This window comes from Monodelphis domestica, chromosome 1, assembly GCF_027887165.1.
Source record: "Monodelphis domestica isolate mMonDom1 chromosome 1, mMonDom1.pri, whole genome shotgun sequence".
NCBI lineage: Eukaryota > Metazoa > Chordata > Mammalia > Didelphimorphia > Didelphidae > Monodelphis > Monodelphis domestica.
Window position 1 is genome coordinate 522713166 of NC_077227.1, and position 14465 is coordinate 522727630.

Genomic DNA, 14465 nt, shown 5'->3' on the forward strand with positions numbered 1-14465 from the left:
CTCTTTCCTCATACTAGCTATCCACCATGCCCACAATATCTTCCTCCTCACCTCTAACCACTTCCTAGTTTCCCTTCCTTCAACATTCAAATAAAATCAGACCTTTGGTATGTAAGCTTTCCCCATCTCTCCTGCTGCTGTGTCCTTCCCTCTATGATTACCTTCCATTCACCTTTTTTTGCATGTTGTCTCCCTTATTCAAATTTCTTTGTATTTAAGTGTTTAGTATAGTGATTGTCACATAATAAATGCTTCATAAATGTGGGATATGTTGACTCCTCCACACTCCATTAAGCATCTCTCTCTTACCCTCTGGGCCACGCTTCACAGAATTCAGCTCAGGGATCCAAGCTGGGCAGACTATCAGAGGGAAGAGCTTATTCTTAAATTTCATCTCAATACCTTAAAAAAAAATTAAGAGTTAGAGATCCAATCATCTTTGTTCTTATCATCATCATCATCATCATAATCACTACTAGAAAAAGCAGGAAAAACAACTGCCCTGCTCTTTTTCTCACAACACCTATGGCTAATTAGCCCCAAATTGCCTTCCTGGCCACCACTCCTTGATAGGTTTTGGATCTTTACATTCCATCCAAGGAATATGAACTCATTTTTGTTTTCCCCACGCCTAGGAAAGTGCCTGATATACAGTAGATATTTATTAAATGCTTCACTTGGCACTGACATGATCTGAGACAACAGAATTCAGATGGACACAATAGACATTTATTAAGCACGTATCATAGTGATAAAGATAGATGCTTGGCCTGTGCTTTCACTGGTCTAGGGAACTCCCAGGTGAGGAATTCCCTCTATCAATGTGGCTACAATTTATAATATTAGAATGCTGCCTGGAGCACTGAGAAGTTGAGACTTGCCCACAGGTTGCAGAGGTAGGACTTGATGCCAGGCTCTGGTCGTGAGGACAACCCTCTGGCCACCATAAAATTCTGTTTTGCAATAATAATTTGCTTCAATACTACAAAAATTGGCATCTACTATGCACCAAGCCCTGAAAAAGGGCTAGGGACACAACTACAAAAATGATGCTATTCCTGTCCTCAGAAAGTTTATGTTTCCCTTGGGAAGGTAAAACATTACTCCTCTTGGCAAGCTGAATGCAGGTTTTGCCCTAAGCATTCAGTTTAAAACCATTTCTCTTAGAAGACTGGGTGGCAATGAAGGAGGTTGTCACAAACAGGGATCCTCTCCAGCATCTGTACATGAGGAAAAGTTATTGATCACCACTGATCAGTCAGGACTAGAGTGCCCAGATCTGAAAAACAGTTTTTGCCAGGGTGGTGATTCTTTGTAGTTGCTCGCCAATATGCCATTTCATCAGTATGTGAAATGGTTCTGGTGAAAGGGAACATCATATATAATTTCCCTCCCCAGATGGCTGCTCTCTGAAACCATTTGCCATTTATTTCTCCAATCCAAATTCTAGATTTTTAAAAACTGAAAAGGTCTGCAAGAGTACTGGCTGTGCATGACATCTCCACGACTCTCATAAGCATCTGAACAGACACTATCAGGGTCACTTGAAAAATCCGAGATCCCAGGGACCTGAGGGATCATGGGATACAAGTGAGAAGGGGGTCCTTAGATTTCATCTAATCAAAACCTTTCATTTTACAGATGAGGTAAGTGGGACTCTATGGGCGCTTCATAGTTCACATGGGCTATAACTTTCATAGGAATAGGGGTGGGGTGGGGATTGAAGCCAGTTCCTTTGACCCCAAATCTAGGTACTGCTTCCCAAGTCCTTGAGCAGCCTATTTCTAAGGTCACAAAATTTCAGGCACCAAACGAGGCAAGCTAGAGACTCACTTGGGCATCTCCCTTCCTTCTTATCAAAGTACCTCCCAAGATCTTAGATACTAGAAGGCACCACCACTCTCAACCTATGGTTCTTCTTGATTCAGCCAAGAAATAGCTTGAGAGATTGAAGACCAAAGGCAACTCTAAGGCATCCAACAGATGTCTTGTGGGAGCCTTGTGGCAAGACCAGAAGTAATAAACACCAGTTTTGGACTTTGACCTTGTGGCTGCCCTTCCATGGCATTGCCCTTTTACCGATTTCAGTGTTTCCCACCACCAGCTTGGCATCTGGGTGTTCAGCCTTCAGCTCCAACAGTTCCTTCAGGGTTGCAGTCTGGATCCATTTCACACGCTCCCCTTGGAAACACAGCTGCTTCTGGGGCTCATCTTTCAGCCTCTAAGAATATATGGTTCAATTGTTTCTCCCTGGATTGGGGTAAGCATACTGTCCCATCATCTCTTCCCTTTTCCTATTTCCTGGCAAAAGTCATTCTTGAATCAACTGAGGTGGCTAGCTGATTGTTCTAGGTTTTCTTAGGGATAGAGACTAGACCCATCATTTCCCTTGTGTAGAGAATTTCCAGGTGAGACAACCTCCTCTACCAATACAAGGTCTACCGAGAGTACCCAGATTTAAATAACTTGCCCAGGATCTCATAACCATTATGTGTCAGAAGTGGTAGCTGGACCCAGGACTTAGAGGGGTTTGAGGAAAGATCTCTACCCATTTAAGCTGCTACTTTCCTTCTATTTATGAAACTGTAGTTTAATGTTCTAAGACTCCTTTCAAATCTGTTATTGTATAAGTCTATATAAATTGTTATCTTCCAACTATGATATTAAATGGTTCTATATTCTCAAATCCCTCCTAGCTCTGGTATCCTATGGTTCTTGTTTATAAACTCCCTTTCATCTCTGAAATTTATGGTTCTACATTGGTATGCCCCTCTCATATCTCATATTCCATAATTCATTCTGCATTCTAAGGTCCCTCCTAGCTATGATGTTACATCTGAGATCCTTTTCAGCTCTGAAAGTCTATAGTCAAATTGTTTTAAGTTCCTTTCCAACTTTAATGTTATATTGTTCTATATTCTAGTACTCCTCTCAGCTCTGGGATTCTATGGTTCTGTGGCTCCTTCTAGCCCTGGTATTTTATACTCTATGTTCTAAACTTCCTTCCAAGTCTGGCATTCTATAACTATGAATTAAAATGAGATAAACAATCCATTAATAAATGATTTCAATTTCAGGTTGGATAGAAAAATAGACTAGAGATGTTTGGGATATTGGGAAGCAATAGAATATCATATTATGTTTTATGTAAGGGGACAAAAAAATTAAAGATCAAAGGGCAATCTTCAAATCACATATGAATAAATGTTTCTTTATTTTGTAAACATATTCCTGAAAAGTTGGAAGTCTACCAAATTTTGAAAGTCAAGTTACTTTTATTGAACCAAGGGAATTAAGTTTTAACAGAAACCAACTGATTTTTTAATGAAGCAAAAACTTCTTTTGTAAAACAAAGGGAATGGGCCTCCTACTTTTCATATTAACACAAATAATTTTGCAATCATTTTGAAGAAATCTGGTGGAAATCTGGTAGAAATATGACTACATCTGGAGCTGAGACCTTCAGGCTAAAAAAGTCTTGGTACAAATCAGATAGAAGGTAATATATAAATGGATTTACATAGTCTTGGGAATTAGTCATATGAATGAGAACATCACAAGGAAAGATGAGATTCATCATCTGCTTCCCCACTGAGCTCCCAACTCCACATTCTCTCCACTCATACTCTGGGGTGGGAGGGGAAGAGAAAAATGGAGGGCCCCTGGAATTGATGAAGAAATTCATGGTCAATGGGAAAGGTTAACATTTTCCTAAAAGTAGAGAATGAAGGGAGAAACAGGGGAGGGGAAGGACATTTTTCCAGAAACTCATCTGCATTACAAAAAATTTCAGAGAGAGATGGAAATCCAAAGTCTAGAAAGTACAAAAAGAAGAATCGGCATGCTTATTGGTTAAGGCTTATGATTTTACCAAAGTATCCCCAGCTTCCTTCAAGTCAAAATACAAGTGCCAAGTCTTCATAATACCCTCTATTACTCTCATGCCACCACCTAACTTAATTTCTACAGGCATCATTCTCTCCATTTGACAGAAAAAAAAATGAGACCAAGCATCAAAGGGACTGTCTTAGTCAAAGGGACAGGTTTAGTTACACAGCTTGTTAAGTGTGAGAGGCAAGATTTAGGCCCATGGCTTCCTGATTTCAGATGTACTATATTATGCTATTTCTCAATTGATAAGAGCTAACATTTATAAAGTGCTTTGCATACATTACCCCCTGAACAGCCCGAGTTCAGCATACCAGGTATTGTTGTTGTACACTTAGTAAATATCAAGAATGATACTCAAAACCAGGACTCCTGGGCCAGGAATCCTGGCCAGTTGTCTTATAGCCAGTCTGGTACAGGTAGTAGAAAAATCTCTATTTGGCTCCTTCCTCTGACTGTGACTTCATTCTGATCTTAATCAGTACTTGCTGTCACAATTGACAGAATGAAATTGCTTTGATGATCAAGCTGGAAGGATAGATTTATGTGATATCATAAAACTGGGCTGAATAATCAGATAACTTTTTTTCTTTTACTACGAGAGTCTCACTTCCAAGGTGACTCTGTGTACTTGGAAGAAACAATTATATGGGTTATATGATTATAGTTATCTCGGCTAAACATCCAAAGGAAAATGAAGCCAAAGCAGTGAGTGTCAACATTCAAGTTGCAAAGGTTCAGACCCCTCTTTGGGGTATCACTTACCATTAACTCTGGTGGGAAGATAGGCTCCTGGGTAGGATCTAATGGCAGGAATTCCTCTGAATTGAATAAAGATGATGAGAGATTTAACTGCAAAAAATAAAGGAGAGGATGATAAGATGGGAAGGAGTAGCCAGAGGAGGAAGAAGAGGAAAAAAAGGAGGAGGGGAAGGAGGAAGGAAGAAGAAAGGGTAGAGAAGGAAGGAGAGGAAGGGAGGAGAAGGATTAGGAGAAGGAAGGAGAGGATAAGAAAGAAGAGAGAAATATATGAAAGAAAGAGAAGGGAGAGGAGAAGAAAGAAGAAAAAGGAGTAAGAGGAGAAGAATTGGACCTTGTATTCTCTGCCTCTTTTAAAAATATCTAACAAGAGAAAGCCTTGCAGAATTCATTTCATTCATATACTGAGATGGAGCAGAGATTAGAAATTACTTTGCAGTAAGCTTTGAAGTAAACCCAGGTATATATAGGACAGTGGCCCATGAGAGACAACAAGGATATGACCTCACAACCTTTCACTGCTTTTTCCTTCCCTTGCCCAGCTGGTACTCTCTTATCAGCTTTCAATAAATAATACTCTGGTCAGGATGGGGAAAGGGAAGAGTTGAAGGCAGGGCTTACCTTGCTATTTTCTTTTTGATACATACAGCAGTTTGGATTCTCCCCAGTTCCTCCACAGCATCCCCCATCCTAAGAGAAAAAGAAATATTCACTTTTACTCAGAAATCTTTTCAGGGCTAAAAAACAAACAAACAAACAAACAAACCTAAACTAAGTTTCTCTTCAGAAAACTGTAGGTTCAAATTTCCTCTCCTGGATTCCATGAGTTTAAAGGTTTCCCATCTCATCTTCCCCCAACCCTCAACAAGAGCTAGAGCTGGTAATTTTTCTATTGCTTGGTCTAATATAATCACAAGACATGCCTACACAACTTTGTTTTGACCCCTTGCACAATACACAGCTAGGCAGAGCCCATACAAGGTTTGCCTCTTGCCTAGAAGATCCATCCCTTTAACTTGAGACTCTCCCTACTCCAACCTCTTCTCCACACAGCTGCCCAAGTGATTTTCTTTCCTTTTTTAAGCTTCCATCTTGGAATCAATATCATGTATTGGTTGTAAGGCAGAAGAGCAGTAATGGCTAGGCCATGGGGATTAAGTGACTTGCCCACAGTCACAAAGCTAGGAAGTGTCTGAGGCCATGTTTGAACCCGGGACCTCCCATCTCTAGGTCTGGCTCTTTATCCACTGAGTCAACTAGCTGCCCGACAACAAGTGATTCTCTTAAAGCCCAGATTGGACCACGCCACTCCCTTACTCAAGAAATTGCCTATGGCTCTCTATTAACTCTAGCCTCAAATAAAGACTCTTCTTTTTTGCATTTCACAACCTGGTTCCAACCTCCCTTTCCAGACTCATCATGCACTGCTCCCCCTCATATCTGAGCTATGAAATAGCCAACCTGACCTTGCTGCTCCTCAGAAACAATATCTTGTTTCCTTCTCACCAACATGTCTTAGAATCCTTTGTTCCCATCAAAGCTCAGTTCAAATGCACCTTCTACATGACATCTCTCCTGCTTCTAGCACAGATCCAGCCCCACAAAAAACAAATTGGCTTTTGGGGATGTATATTTTGTATATACTTATATGTGTACATGTTGTTTCCCTCAAAATATTACTTCTTTGAGGGCAGAGTGTTTTATTTCTGATTTTATCTTCCCAATACTTAGCCCATAGCAGATGCTTATCAATTAACCTACTGATTGATATTAGAGTTTGACAATGACAATAATGATGCCATTTTAATAGTCGAGTTTGAAGGACTCAATACATTCTCAAACACTTAATGACTACTTGTTACAGAAAAGACATGTGGCTAGGTAGAAGGATACAAAATGGATGTCACAGGTCTGCTCTCAGAGAACATCAATCTGATGGAGGACAAATACTTCAACAAACAGCTCTGATACAGGACAAAGGGAGATAAGTGTAAAGGGAAGAGTAGAGTGTCATGAGGAATTTAAGAAGGGAGGGAGGGAGAAATCATTGTTAGATAATGAAGTGGGGTAAGAAAGGCTTCAAGAAGGAGGTGTCACTTGCATTGGACTTGTTAGAAGGTGGGACTCTAGCACTCCGAGACTGAGGAGGAGGAGAGGAGATACTGTTCTAGTCCAAGCACTGGGGATAGTTCAGAACAAAATCATAGAGAGGAAAAATGGCAGGGAGAGAAAAGGAGAAAGGAAGGACAGACAGGAGTCCAATTTGACTATAGTACTCTGGGATGAAGGGAAGATCAAACCATGAGATAAATTTAGGTAGGGAAATTAGAATAAGACTGGACCTTGAAGTCAGGAATCAGGAGTTTATCCTTTCTCAGGCAATAGGAATCACTGAAGGATTTTAAGTATAGTGAGATGATTAGAGTTTTTCTCGCAACAGCCTCATGAGGCAGACTGTAGACATTTTGCAGATGAGGAAACTAGATTTAGAAAGCTGAAGTGAATTGCCCATTATTATATGGCCAGTAAGAAACAGAACCAAAGTACCTTAGAATGCTAGAAAGAGTCCTGCCTCAGGAATCATAGGTTGTAGTTTGAAATTCCATCTCTCACACTTATACCTGGGTGATCTTAGGCAAGTTAACTGTCTCAATTTCCACATTTGTAAAATGGGGCAGGGGTGCAGTAGATGGCCTTGCAGCTCTAGATCTGTGATTCTAGGGGAGATATATTTTTCCTTTTACTATCCTGCTTCTGGGTAGTGGGAAGCACTGTGCATGTAGTCAAAGCATTATATTTTTATTTGCATTTTATAGCAACACGTATTATCTTCACCCATTAGAATGTAAGCTCCTGGAAGGTAGAAACTCTTTTTATTTAATTTTTATGCCAATCTCTTAGTACAATGGTGGGCACACAGAAAATGTTTAACAAATGCCTATTGCCTGCCATTTATTAGTCTTTCCTATCCAGATCACTATGATTGACTCTAAGAATGGAACCCAGAAACTTTGAATACTAAGTCGGACAGCTTATAATAATATAATAGGTAGCATATAATACATTAAAGGTTTACAAAGCATGTTACAAACATTATCTCAGTTGTTCCTCACAATAACCATGGGAGGTGGGTGCTATTATTAGCTCCTAAAAAGTTCAATGATATGCCCAGGATCATACAGCTAGTAACTTCTGAGGCAAGATTTGAACTTAGATTCAAACTTCCTTACTCTGGATTTAGCACTGTATATAGCATACAAACTTACTGCCTTAACTGGACATTTACATAATGATTTATTTACGAAGCACTTGATAGACATACAATCTCATTTGAGTGGTACAATAATCTTATGCTGTAAATGTTGAGAAGTGTTCTCATCCCTAATTTTATAGAGCAGAGAAGTCAAGTAACTTGATGCTCGTCACAAAGTCAGTACATGTCAGAAGCAGGATTTGATTCCATGTCCATTACATTGCCTTTATCTCTAGTACAAGGGTAAGTTTGGTATGACCTTAGAAGAACAGCAATCAAAGGGTTAAGCAATTGGGGGCTTCTCCCCCGGATATTAACTTGTGTAGAGAGAATATCCAAGTTCATTGTCCCCATCCACTATTTTAGGTCACTCTTATGGTCATGCCATGTGCCCAGGACCCACCTTCCTCTACCATATCCACTCAAAGACACATATCAGTGGCCTGTTACTGCCAGTCACCTCTTCTGGCTGGATTTTCTGAGGAAAAAACTCCCTTTCCCAGTGCTACTGCCTGCACCCCATCAGGGCAAGTTAATGTCAGAGTGCAGAATCTCCCCACCTCATCACCAATTTGTCCTGGCTTCTAGAATGACTAGTTACAGCTCAGCTCCATCTTTGCTTTATGCTAGAGTTTGGGGGTTGTTTGTTTTTTGGAGAGGGGTGGGGTTCTATGAAAATAATCCATATAATCTGTGTTTCTAAATAGCAGTATATATTGCCACAGTGATACAAGAGTCACTGATTTAGAGAAAGGGGGAATAGTCTTATGTATCTCACACAGGGCCAATCACATACACATGCTGAGTTTAGTTGAATCATTAATCAGGGCTATTTACAGCACCTGGAAGCCTGGCTGGTCTTGTTGAGTTCTAAGGAAAAGAAGAGCATGCATTCATTTCTTAGACATTTTGCCTCTTCCAGGAACCATCTCAGAACACACCTTAATTGGCCCATGTGGGTGGAAAAACTCCACTGTTCTCAAACAGGAACACTTCCCTGTATTGGACTGGTGACAGAGCAGCTCAGTGTGATGGGCTGAAAACAGCCCGGGGCTTTGGGAGTCCCAAGAACCTGAGTGTCACCTGTTACTTGGCACCTTTGTAACCAATACTGAAAATCTTAGTTTCCTCATCTGAAAACCAGGAAGGGTCAATTAGATGATCTCTAAGGTGCTCCCCAACCCTCATTCTAAGATCCTGGACTAACTAAAAACTCCAGTAGAATTGGAAAAATACTTTATGAGTGAGCCAAACTGGGAGAATAATTTATAGATGAGAACATTATAGAGAAAAACAACTTGAAAAGATTTAGAACTCTGTCCAAGGCAATGATAAACCGATATTACCGGCGACCAAAGATGAAGAAATTTACTCATCTAGTCTATCTGAGTCATATACAGGAATGCTTATTAAACCCCCTCTATCTATCCACCCATTCCTCCTCATTCAATTGATGAATTTGCCCCAGCACTAGAGACCTTAGTTATAGCACTGAATTCAGCAGGTGTCAGGTTTATCATAATCAACAATTAACACCTCATTGCTATTGGGTTACATTTTTAAAATATTTCCCTCACAACAGCTCTGGGACATATAGAGTATAAGTATTATTCATCTCAGTTTTACAGATGAGAAAACTGAGACTTAGGGAAATTAAGTAACTTGGCCATGGTCAACTATTCCATTCAATTCTACAGGCATTTTTAAGTGCCTACCAGACATCAGACTCAGTGGTTAAAGTACTGGACCCAGTCAAGAAGACCTGAGTTCAAATGCAGCCTCAGATACTTCCTAACTCTGTGACCCTGGGCAAGTCATTTAATATCTCTGATTGTCTGAAACATGGGCCCACAGAAGAAGAAAGAAATGGCAAAACCCAGCCTAGTATCCTTCCTAAGAAAAATCTATATGGATAGTGATGGTCCATGGAGTCACAAAGAATTGAACACAGACAAATGACAAAATAGCAACTACCAAAACTAGGTACTTGGCACTATGGTAAGCACGAGGAATAAAAAGGGAAAAAAGTACAATTTGTATAGTCCCTGCCCTCAAAGAACTTACTTTCTATTTTGGGAGGAACAATATGAAAACAAGCAAGTAAATAAAACATGTGTGTATGTATGTAAAAAATAAATAAAAAGGAATTTGAGGGGATGAAGAGCACCCATAACAGAGAATCAAAGAAAAGACTTCTTGTCAAAGGTGGCACTTGAACTGAGACTAGAAGGGAACTGAGGGTGTGAAATTCAGATTATTCCAACTAGGCTTGGGAGACAGTCAGTTAATTGAACCTGATAAACCTGTTGCTACTTTGAATATGTGTCAGTCGTCCCCCTCCTATGCCAAGAACTGGAGTAGCAACTGGCCAACATCACTCACCTTGGCAAATGTCCTGAAGCCCTGCAGAATGGGTCTGTAGCCTGTACAACGGCACAGGTTCCCTGTGGGGTTAAAGGGAAAAAAGCAGAGATGTGTGTCAGTGATAATACCAAGCAATGTGAAGAATCATAAAGAGAGTGGATTTGAGGATTTGTTTTTTTTTTTCATTGCTCTGGTTGATATCATCTGATCCCAAATTTAGAAATAGAAGAAATACTAAATCTGACAAATGATAAACCTCAGAGTCTCTATCATAGGACTCAGAGTCAAAAGACCATAGAGGTCATTAAGAGGAATAAATAAGTAAAAACAAACCAATCAGCCTTTGTCTGAGGATCTCCAAATCAGAGGGAACCTCCCACTTCCTGAGGCTGTTCATTCCACTTCTGGCTAACTGTATCAGGGGCAATTAGCTGGTATATACTGGATAGTGCTGGGCCTGCAGTCAGGAAGACTCATCTTCCTGAATTCAAATCTGGCATCAGACATTTAGTAGCTGTGTGACCCTGGGCAAGTCATTTAACCCAGTTTGCCTTAGTTTCCTCATCTTTACAATGAGCTGGAGAAAGAAATGCAAACCACTCAAATATCTTTGCCAAGAAACCCCCAAGTGAAATCTCAAAGAGTCAACAACAACAATTCTTACCAAGTTCCCCATGACTTCACTATATCAAGCTTAAATGTTCCTTTCTTACAGCTTCCACACACTATTCCTATGAGGCCAAGCAGAATGAGGCTAATCTCCACTGAAGAAAGCTCTACATTTTGCCTAAATTTTCTCCTTCTTCCAAATGGCCTCATTTCCTATTTTTCTTCTCCCAGCATGTACTCATTTTAAAAGATCAGCCTAGGTCTTACCCCCAACCCCTGGATTTTGTGTGTATGTGTGTGTGCAGAATCTCTAACTCCCTGGTACTTCCCTGGACTGCTGAAGGCATGGGGTTGGAAGGCAAACCTTGGAAAGCATTCTCAATCTCCTCCATCGTGGGCTCAGGGTTGTTCCGGAGCAGAGTGTACATGCTCATGACAATGCCAGGAGTGCAGAAGCCACACTGGGAGCCATGACTTTTGGATATTCTTTCCTAAAACAGAAGGCACAAATTGTTGAATCAGCTGCCCCATCCCAAGGCTTTCACAAGGGACTCAAGCAAAGCCATTCATTCATCCATCAGAATTTATTATGTATGTACCATAGGCAGAGCACTGGAGGAGGTACAATGTTTAGATAAGATGGAATACCTGACTTCATGGAGATTATATGAAATCCATTAGGGGAATAAGACCCAGATCCACACATCTACTGGAATAATAATAGCTTTAAGGGACTAGTAAAAACACCAGTTTCTTAATACAAGATCACAGAGGAGAAGCTAGGTGGTTCAGTGGATAGAAAGCCAGGCCCAGAATTGGGAGGACCTAGGTTCAAATCTGACCTCAGAGGCTTACCAGCTGTGTGAGCCTGGGCAAGTCAGTTAAACCTGTTTGCCTAGCCCTTCCTCTTCTGTCTTAGAGTTGGTAAAGACAGAGGGTAAGGGTTTTGGAGGGCAGAAATCAATGGAAGGAAAGAAAGAAAGAAAGAAAGAAAGAAAGAAAGAAAGAAAGAAAGAAAGAAAGAAAGAAAGAAAGAAAGAAAGAAAGAAAGAAAGAAAGAAAGAAAGAAAGAAAGAAAGAAAGAAAGAAAGAAAGAAAGAAAGAAAGAAAACATACTTGGTAAGAAAAGACATGATTTTGTAAAAGAAATTCCCATTATTAGAACACATTTCCAAATTAATTTCCCCCAAAACAATATGGTCACCATACCCAAATATTAAGGATCTATAGCATTTGATTGTTTACCCAAATTCTATTTCCACGGTACCCTTACAAGGGCAATGATCCCAAGAAACCTAGAAGGGAGTTGAGAAATGGGAATATTTGTCAACTGGAGTTGTTATGTGACATGAACTACCCTACCTTTTCAGTCAAATTAGGAAAATATTTCCTAACTTGGGAGAATCTTTCCAATATACATCTCTAATCCAAGGTAAAAGAACCACTAGATTTGAACTCAGAGAACCTAGAGTTGGATTCAAGTTTGAGTCCCCATTTTTCCTTAATTCATGAGTGACCTTAGACAAATTGCTTGACATATCTGGTCTTAGGTTCCTTATTTGTGAAATACAGAAGTTGGATTTGATAGTTCCCTTCTAGTTCTAAAACTATGATTCTATGAACTTTCTTTTAACCCTTACCTTCTGTCTTAGAATTGATACAATTATTGATTCCAAGACAGAAGAGCAGTAAGTGCTAGACAATTGGGATAAAGTGACTTTCCCAGGGTCACATGGCTAGAAAGAGTTTGAGGCCACATTTGAACCCAACTCCAATTTCCTGGTCTTGTGCTCTATTCACTGAGCCACCTAACTGTCCTTCTATGATCTTATAGTAGTAATATCTAAGAAATGGATGCTTTTACTGGTCCCTTATAGAGCTATTATTGTTCTTCATTTGTTTCAAAGAGGACCAGTGACATCACTGGGTGAAGTCTTGACTTATACATGAATTGAAGTGAGGCAGAATTGCACAAAGTCATCAGTCTCACTCTCTTTTCCAGTGTCATCAAAGTCCAGTGGCAAGACAAAAGTCAAGATGATTGGTGATGAACCACAATGCAGTGAATAAACTTGGTATCTTTGAGACATCTGATTAAGCTCTAGATGCTCCATAATGCCTGTTTTTATCATCTTCATGGCTATTGGAACAAATTGATTCTCATCTACCCATTCTGCCATAGGAAGTCTTCACATGCTTGGGGTAGATATCCCTCTAAGTCACTGACCAGTTTGAGGCCCATCAGTTACCCTCAACCTGATTTATTTATCCCACCTGCCAAGACATATTTTTATCAAGATGTAGCCACTACATATGCCCCAGCTTCTTAGAGCCACAGGTGAGAACTGGGTGACAAGTAGACACTAAAGGTGAATAAGGAGCTCTAAAAAGTACTCAACAAACCCTCATACCAGAGGTGCTAGTCCTCTCTGAACACAGTAGAAACCTGTCTCTTAAAGTAAATAAATGGAGGAAGCTGTAAAGGGGGATATTTACCCTGATAGTACATGAATGAGAGAGTTACAACTTTTTTTGAAAATTCATTTCTAGGAAATTTCAGTTAGCCCCCTATTACAAAGAGAAGCAACATTATTGGTAAGGATCAGTAAAGGAGGAATTTAGCCAAACGTGGTATTTGGGCTCATTTCAGTACCGGAAATTGTCAGGCATCTAGGAATAAGGATCTGTTTTGCTTTCTGAGAATGATTATTATGCAGATTATCAGGATAAGGCTTTTAATTCCACCTTTCATCTTTGGTTTCAAAGCAAGAAGAAACATTCATTAATCCTTACATCATTCTGACAAGTCAAGCAAGTAAATGATGTGCAGTTTTCATTGCTAAAGAAACCAAGATTTCAGGAAGTGAAGCAATATCCTTAGGGCCATTCTGGGAGTCCATGACAGGCCCAAAGAATAAAGCCTTCTGGAAGGATATTGGCCACAGAACTGAAAATGGAGGATTATAGGTTAAATAAGGTGCATCCAGGTCCTGTATCACAAAAGAGTTATGAAAGTCTGAGGGTAAAGGGTAGTGGAGGGACTCAGAATATCTAGATCCTCAATGTAGGTATGACATCTTTATGTTAATATTTTTAAAAATCATTTAATTACTCAATCCTTCAATTTCCCTATCTGATAAATAGAACAATGTTTGGCACCTCCTTACTTCAAAGAGGAATTTATTTCTACTATCCTATTTATTCTTTGCTTTTGGTTAAAGATATCTATCCAAGATACCCCATCATGCACCTTGCACCCTTCCCCCCATTGGTAGTGTTAGTTTCTACTTCACTTGGAGGAAAAGCCTTAATTAGCCGCCTGTAGTCAAGCAGTTAAAAAGCATTTATTAAGCATTAACTGTGTGTCAGGATCTGTATAACTATTAGAAATGCAAAAAAAGACAAAATAGGTCCCTGAGTTCAAAAAGCTACAGTTCTAATCAAGTAAATAACATGTAAATAACTAGATGCTCTGTTTTTCATCCTTCATTTTTTAAAGACAATCAGTGATATCACAGATGGTGTCTTGACTTGCACATGAATTTGATTTAGTAGTAGTAGTAGTCTCTTTAAATGAGACAGAATTGCACGA

The 14465-nt window shown here is 39.8% G+C and overlaps 1 protein-coding gene across 1 annotated transcript in view; it reads right to left on the reverse strand.

Annotated features, from left to right (window-relative positions):
- XDH (xanthine dehydrogenase) overlaps positions 1–14465 on the reverse strand; it is a 71746-nt gene that overhangs the window by 43014 nt on the left and 14267 nt on the right. Inside the window, exons 5-10 of the mRNA XM_056813231.1 lie at positions 11238–11364; positions 10283–10344; positions 5269–5337; positions 4654–4740; positions 2080–2221; positions 310–402 (exon numbers count right to left, since the gene is read on the reverse strand). Of these exons, the coding sequence (XP_056669209.1) occupies positions 310–402; positions 2080–2221; positions 4654–4740; positions 5269–5337; positions 10283–10344; positions 11238–11364 (580 nt within the window). The remainder of the gene's footprint in view (positions 1–309; positions 403–2079; positions 2222–4653; positions 4741–5268; positions 5338–10282; positions 10345–11237; positions 11365–14465) is intronic.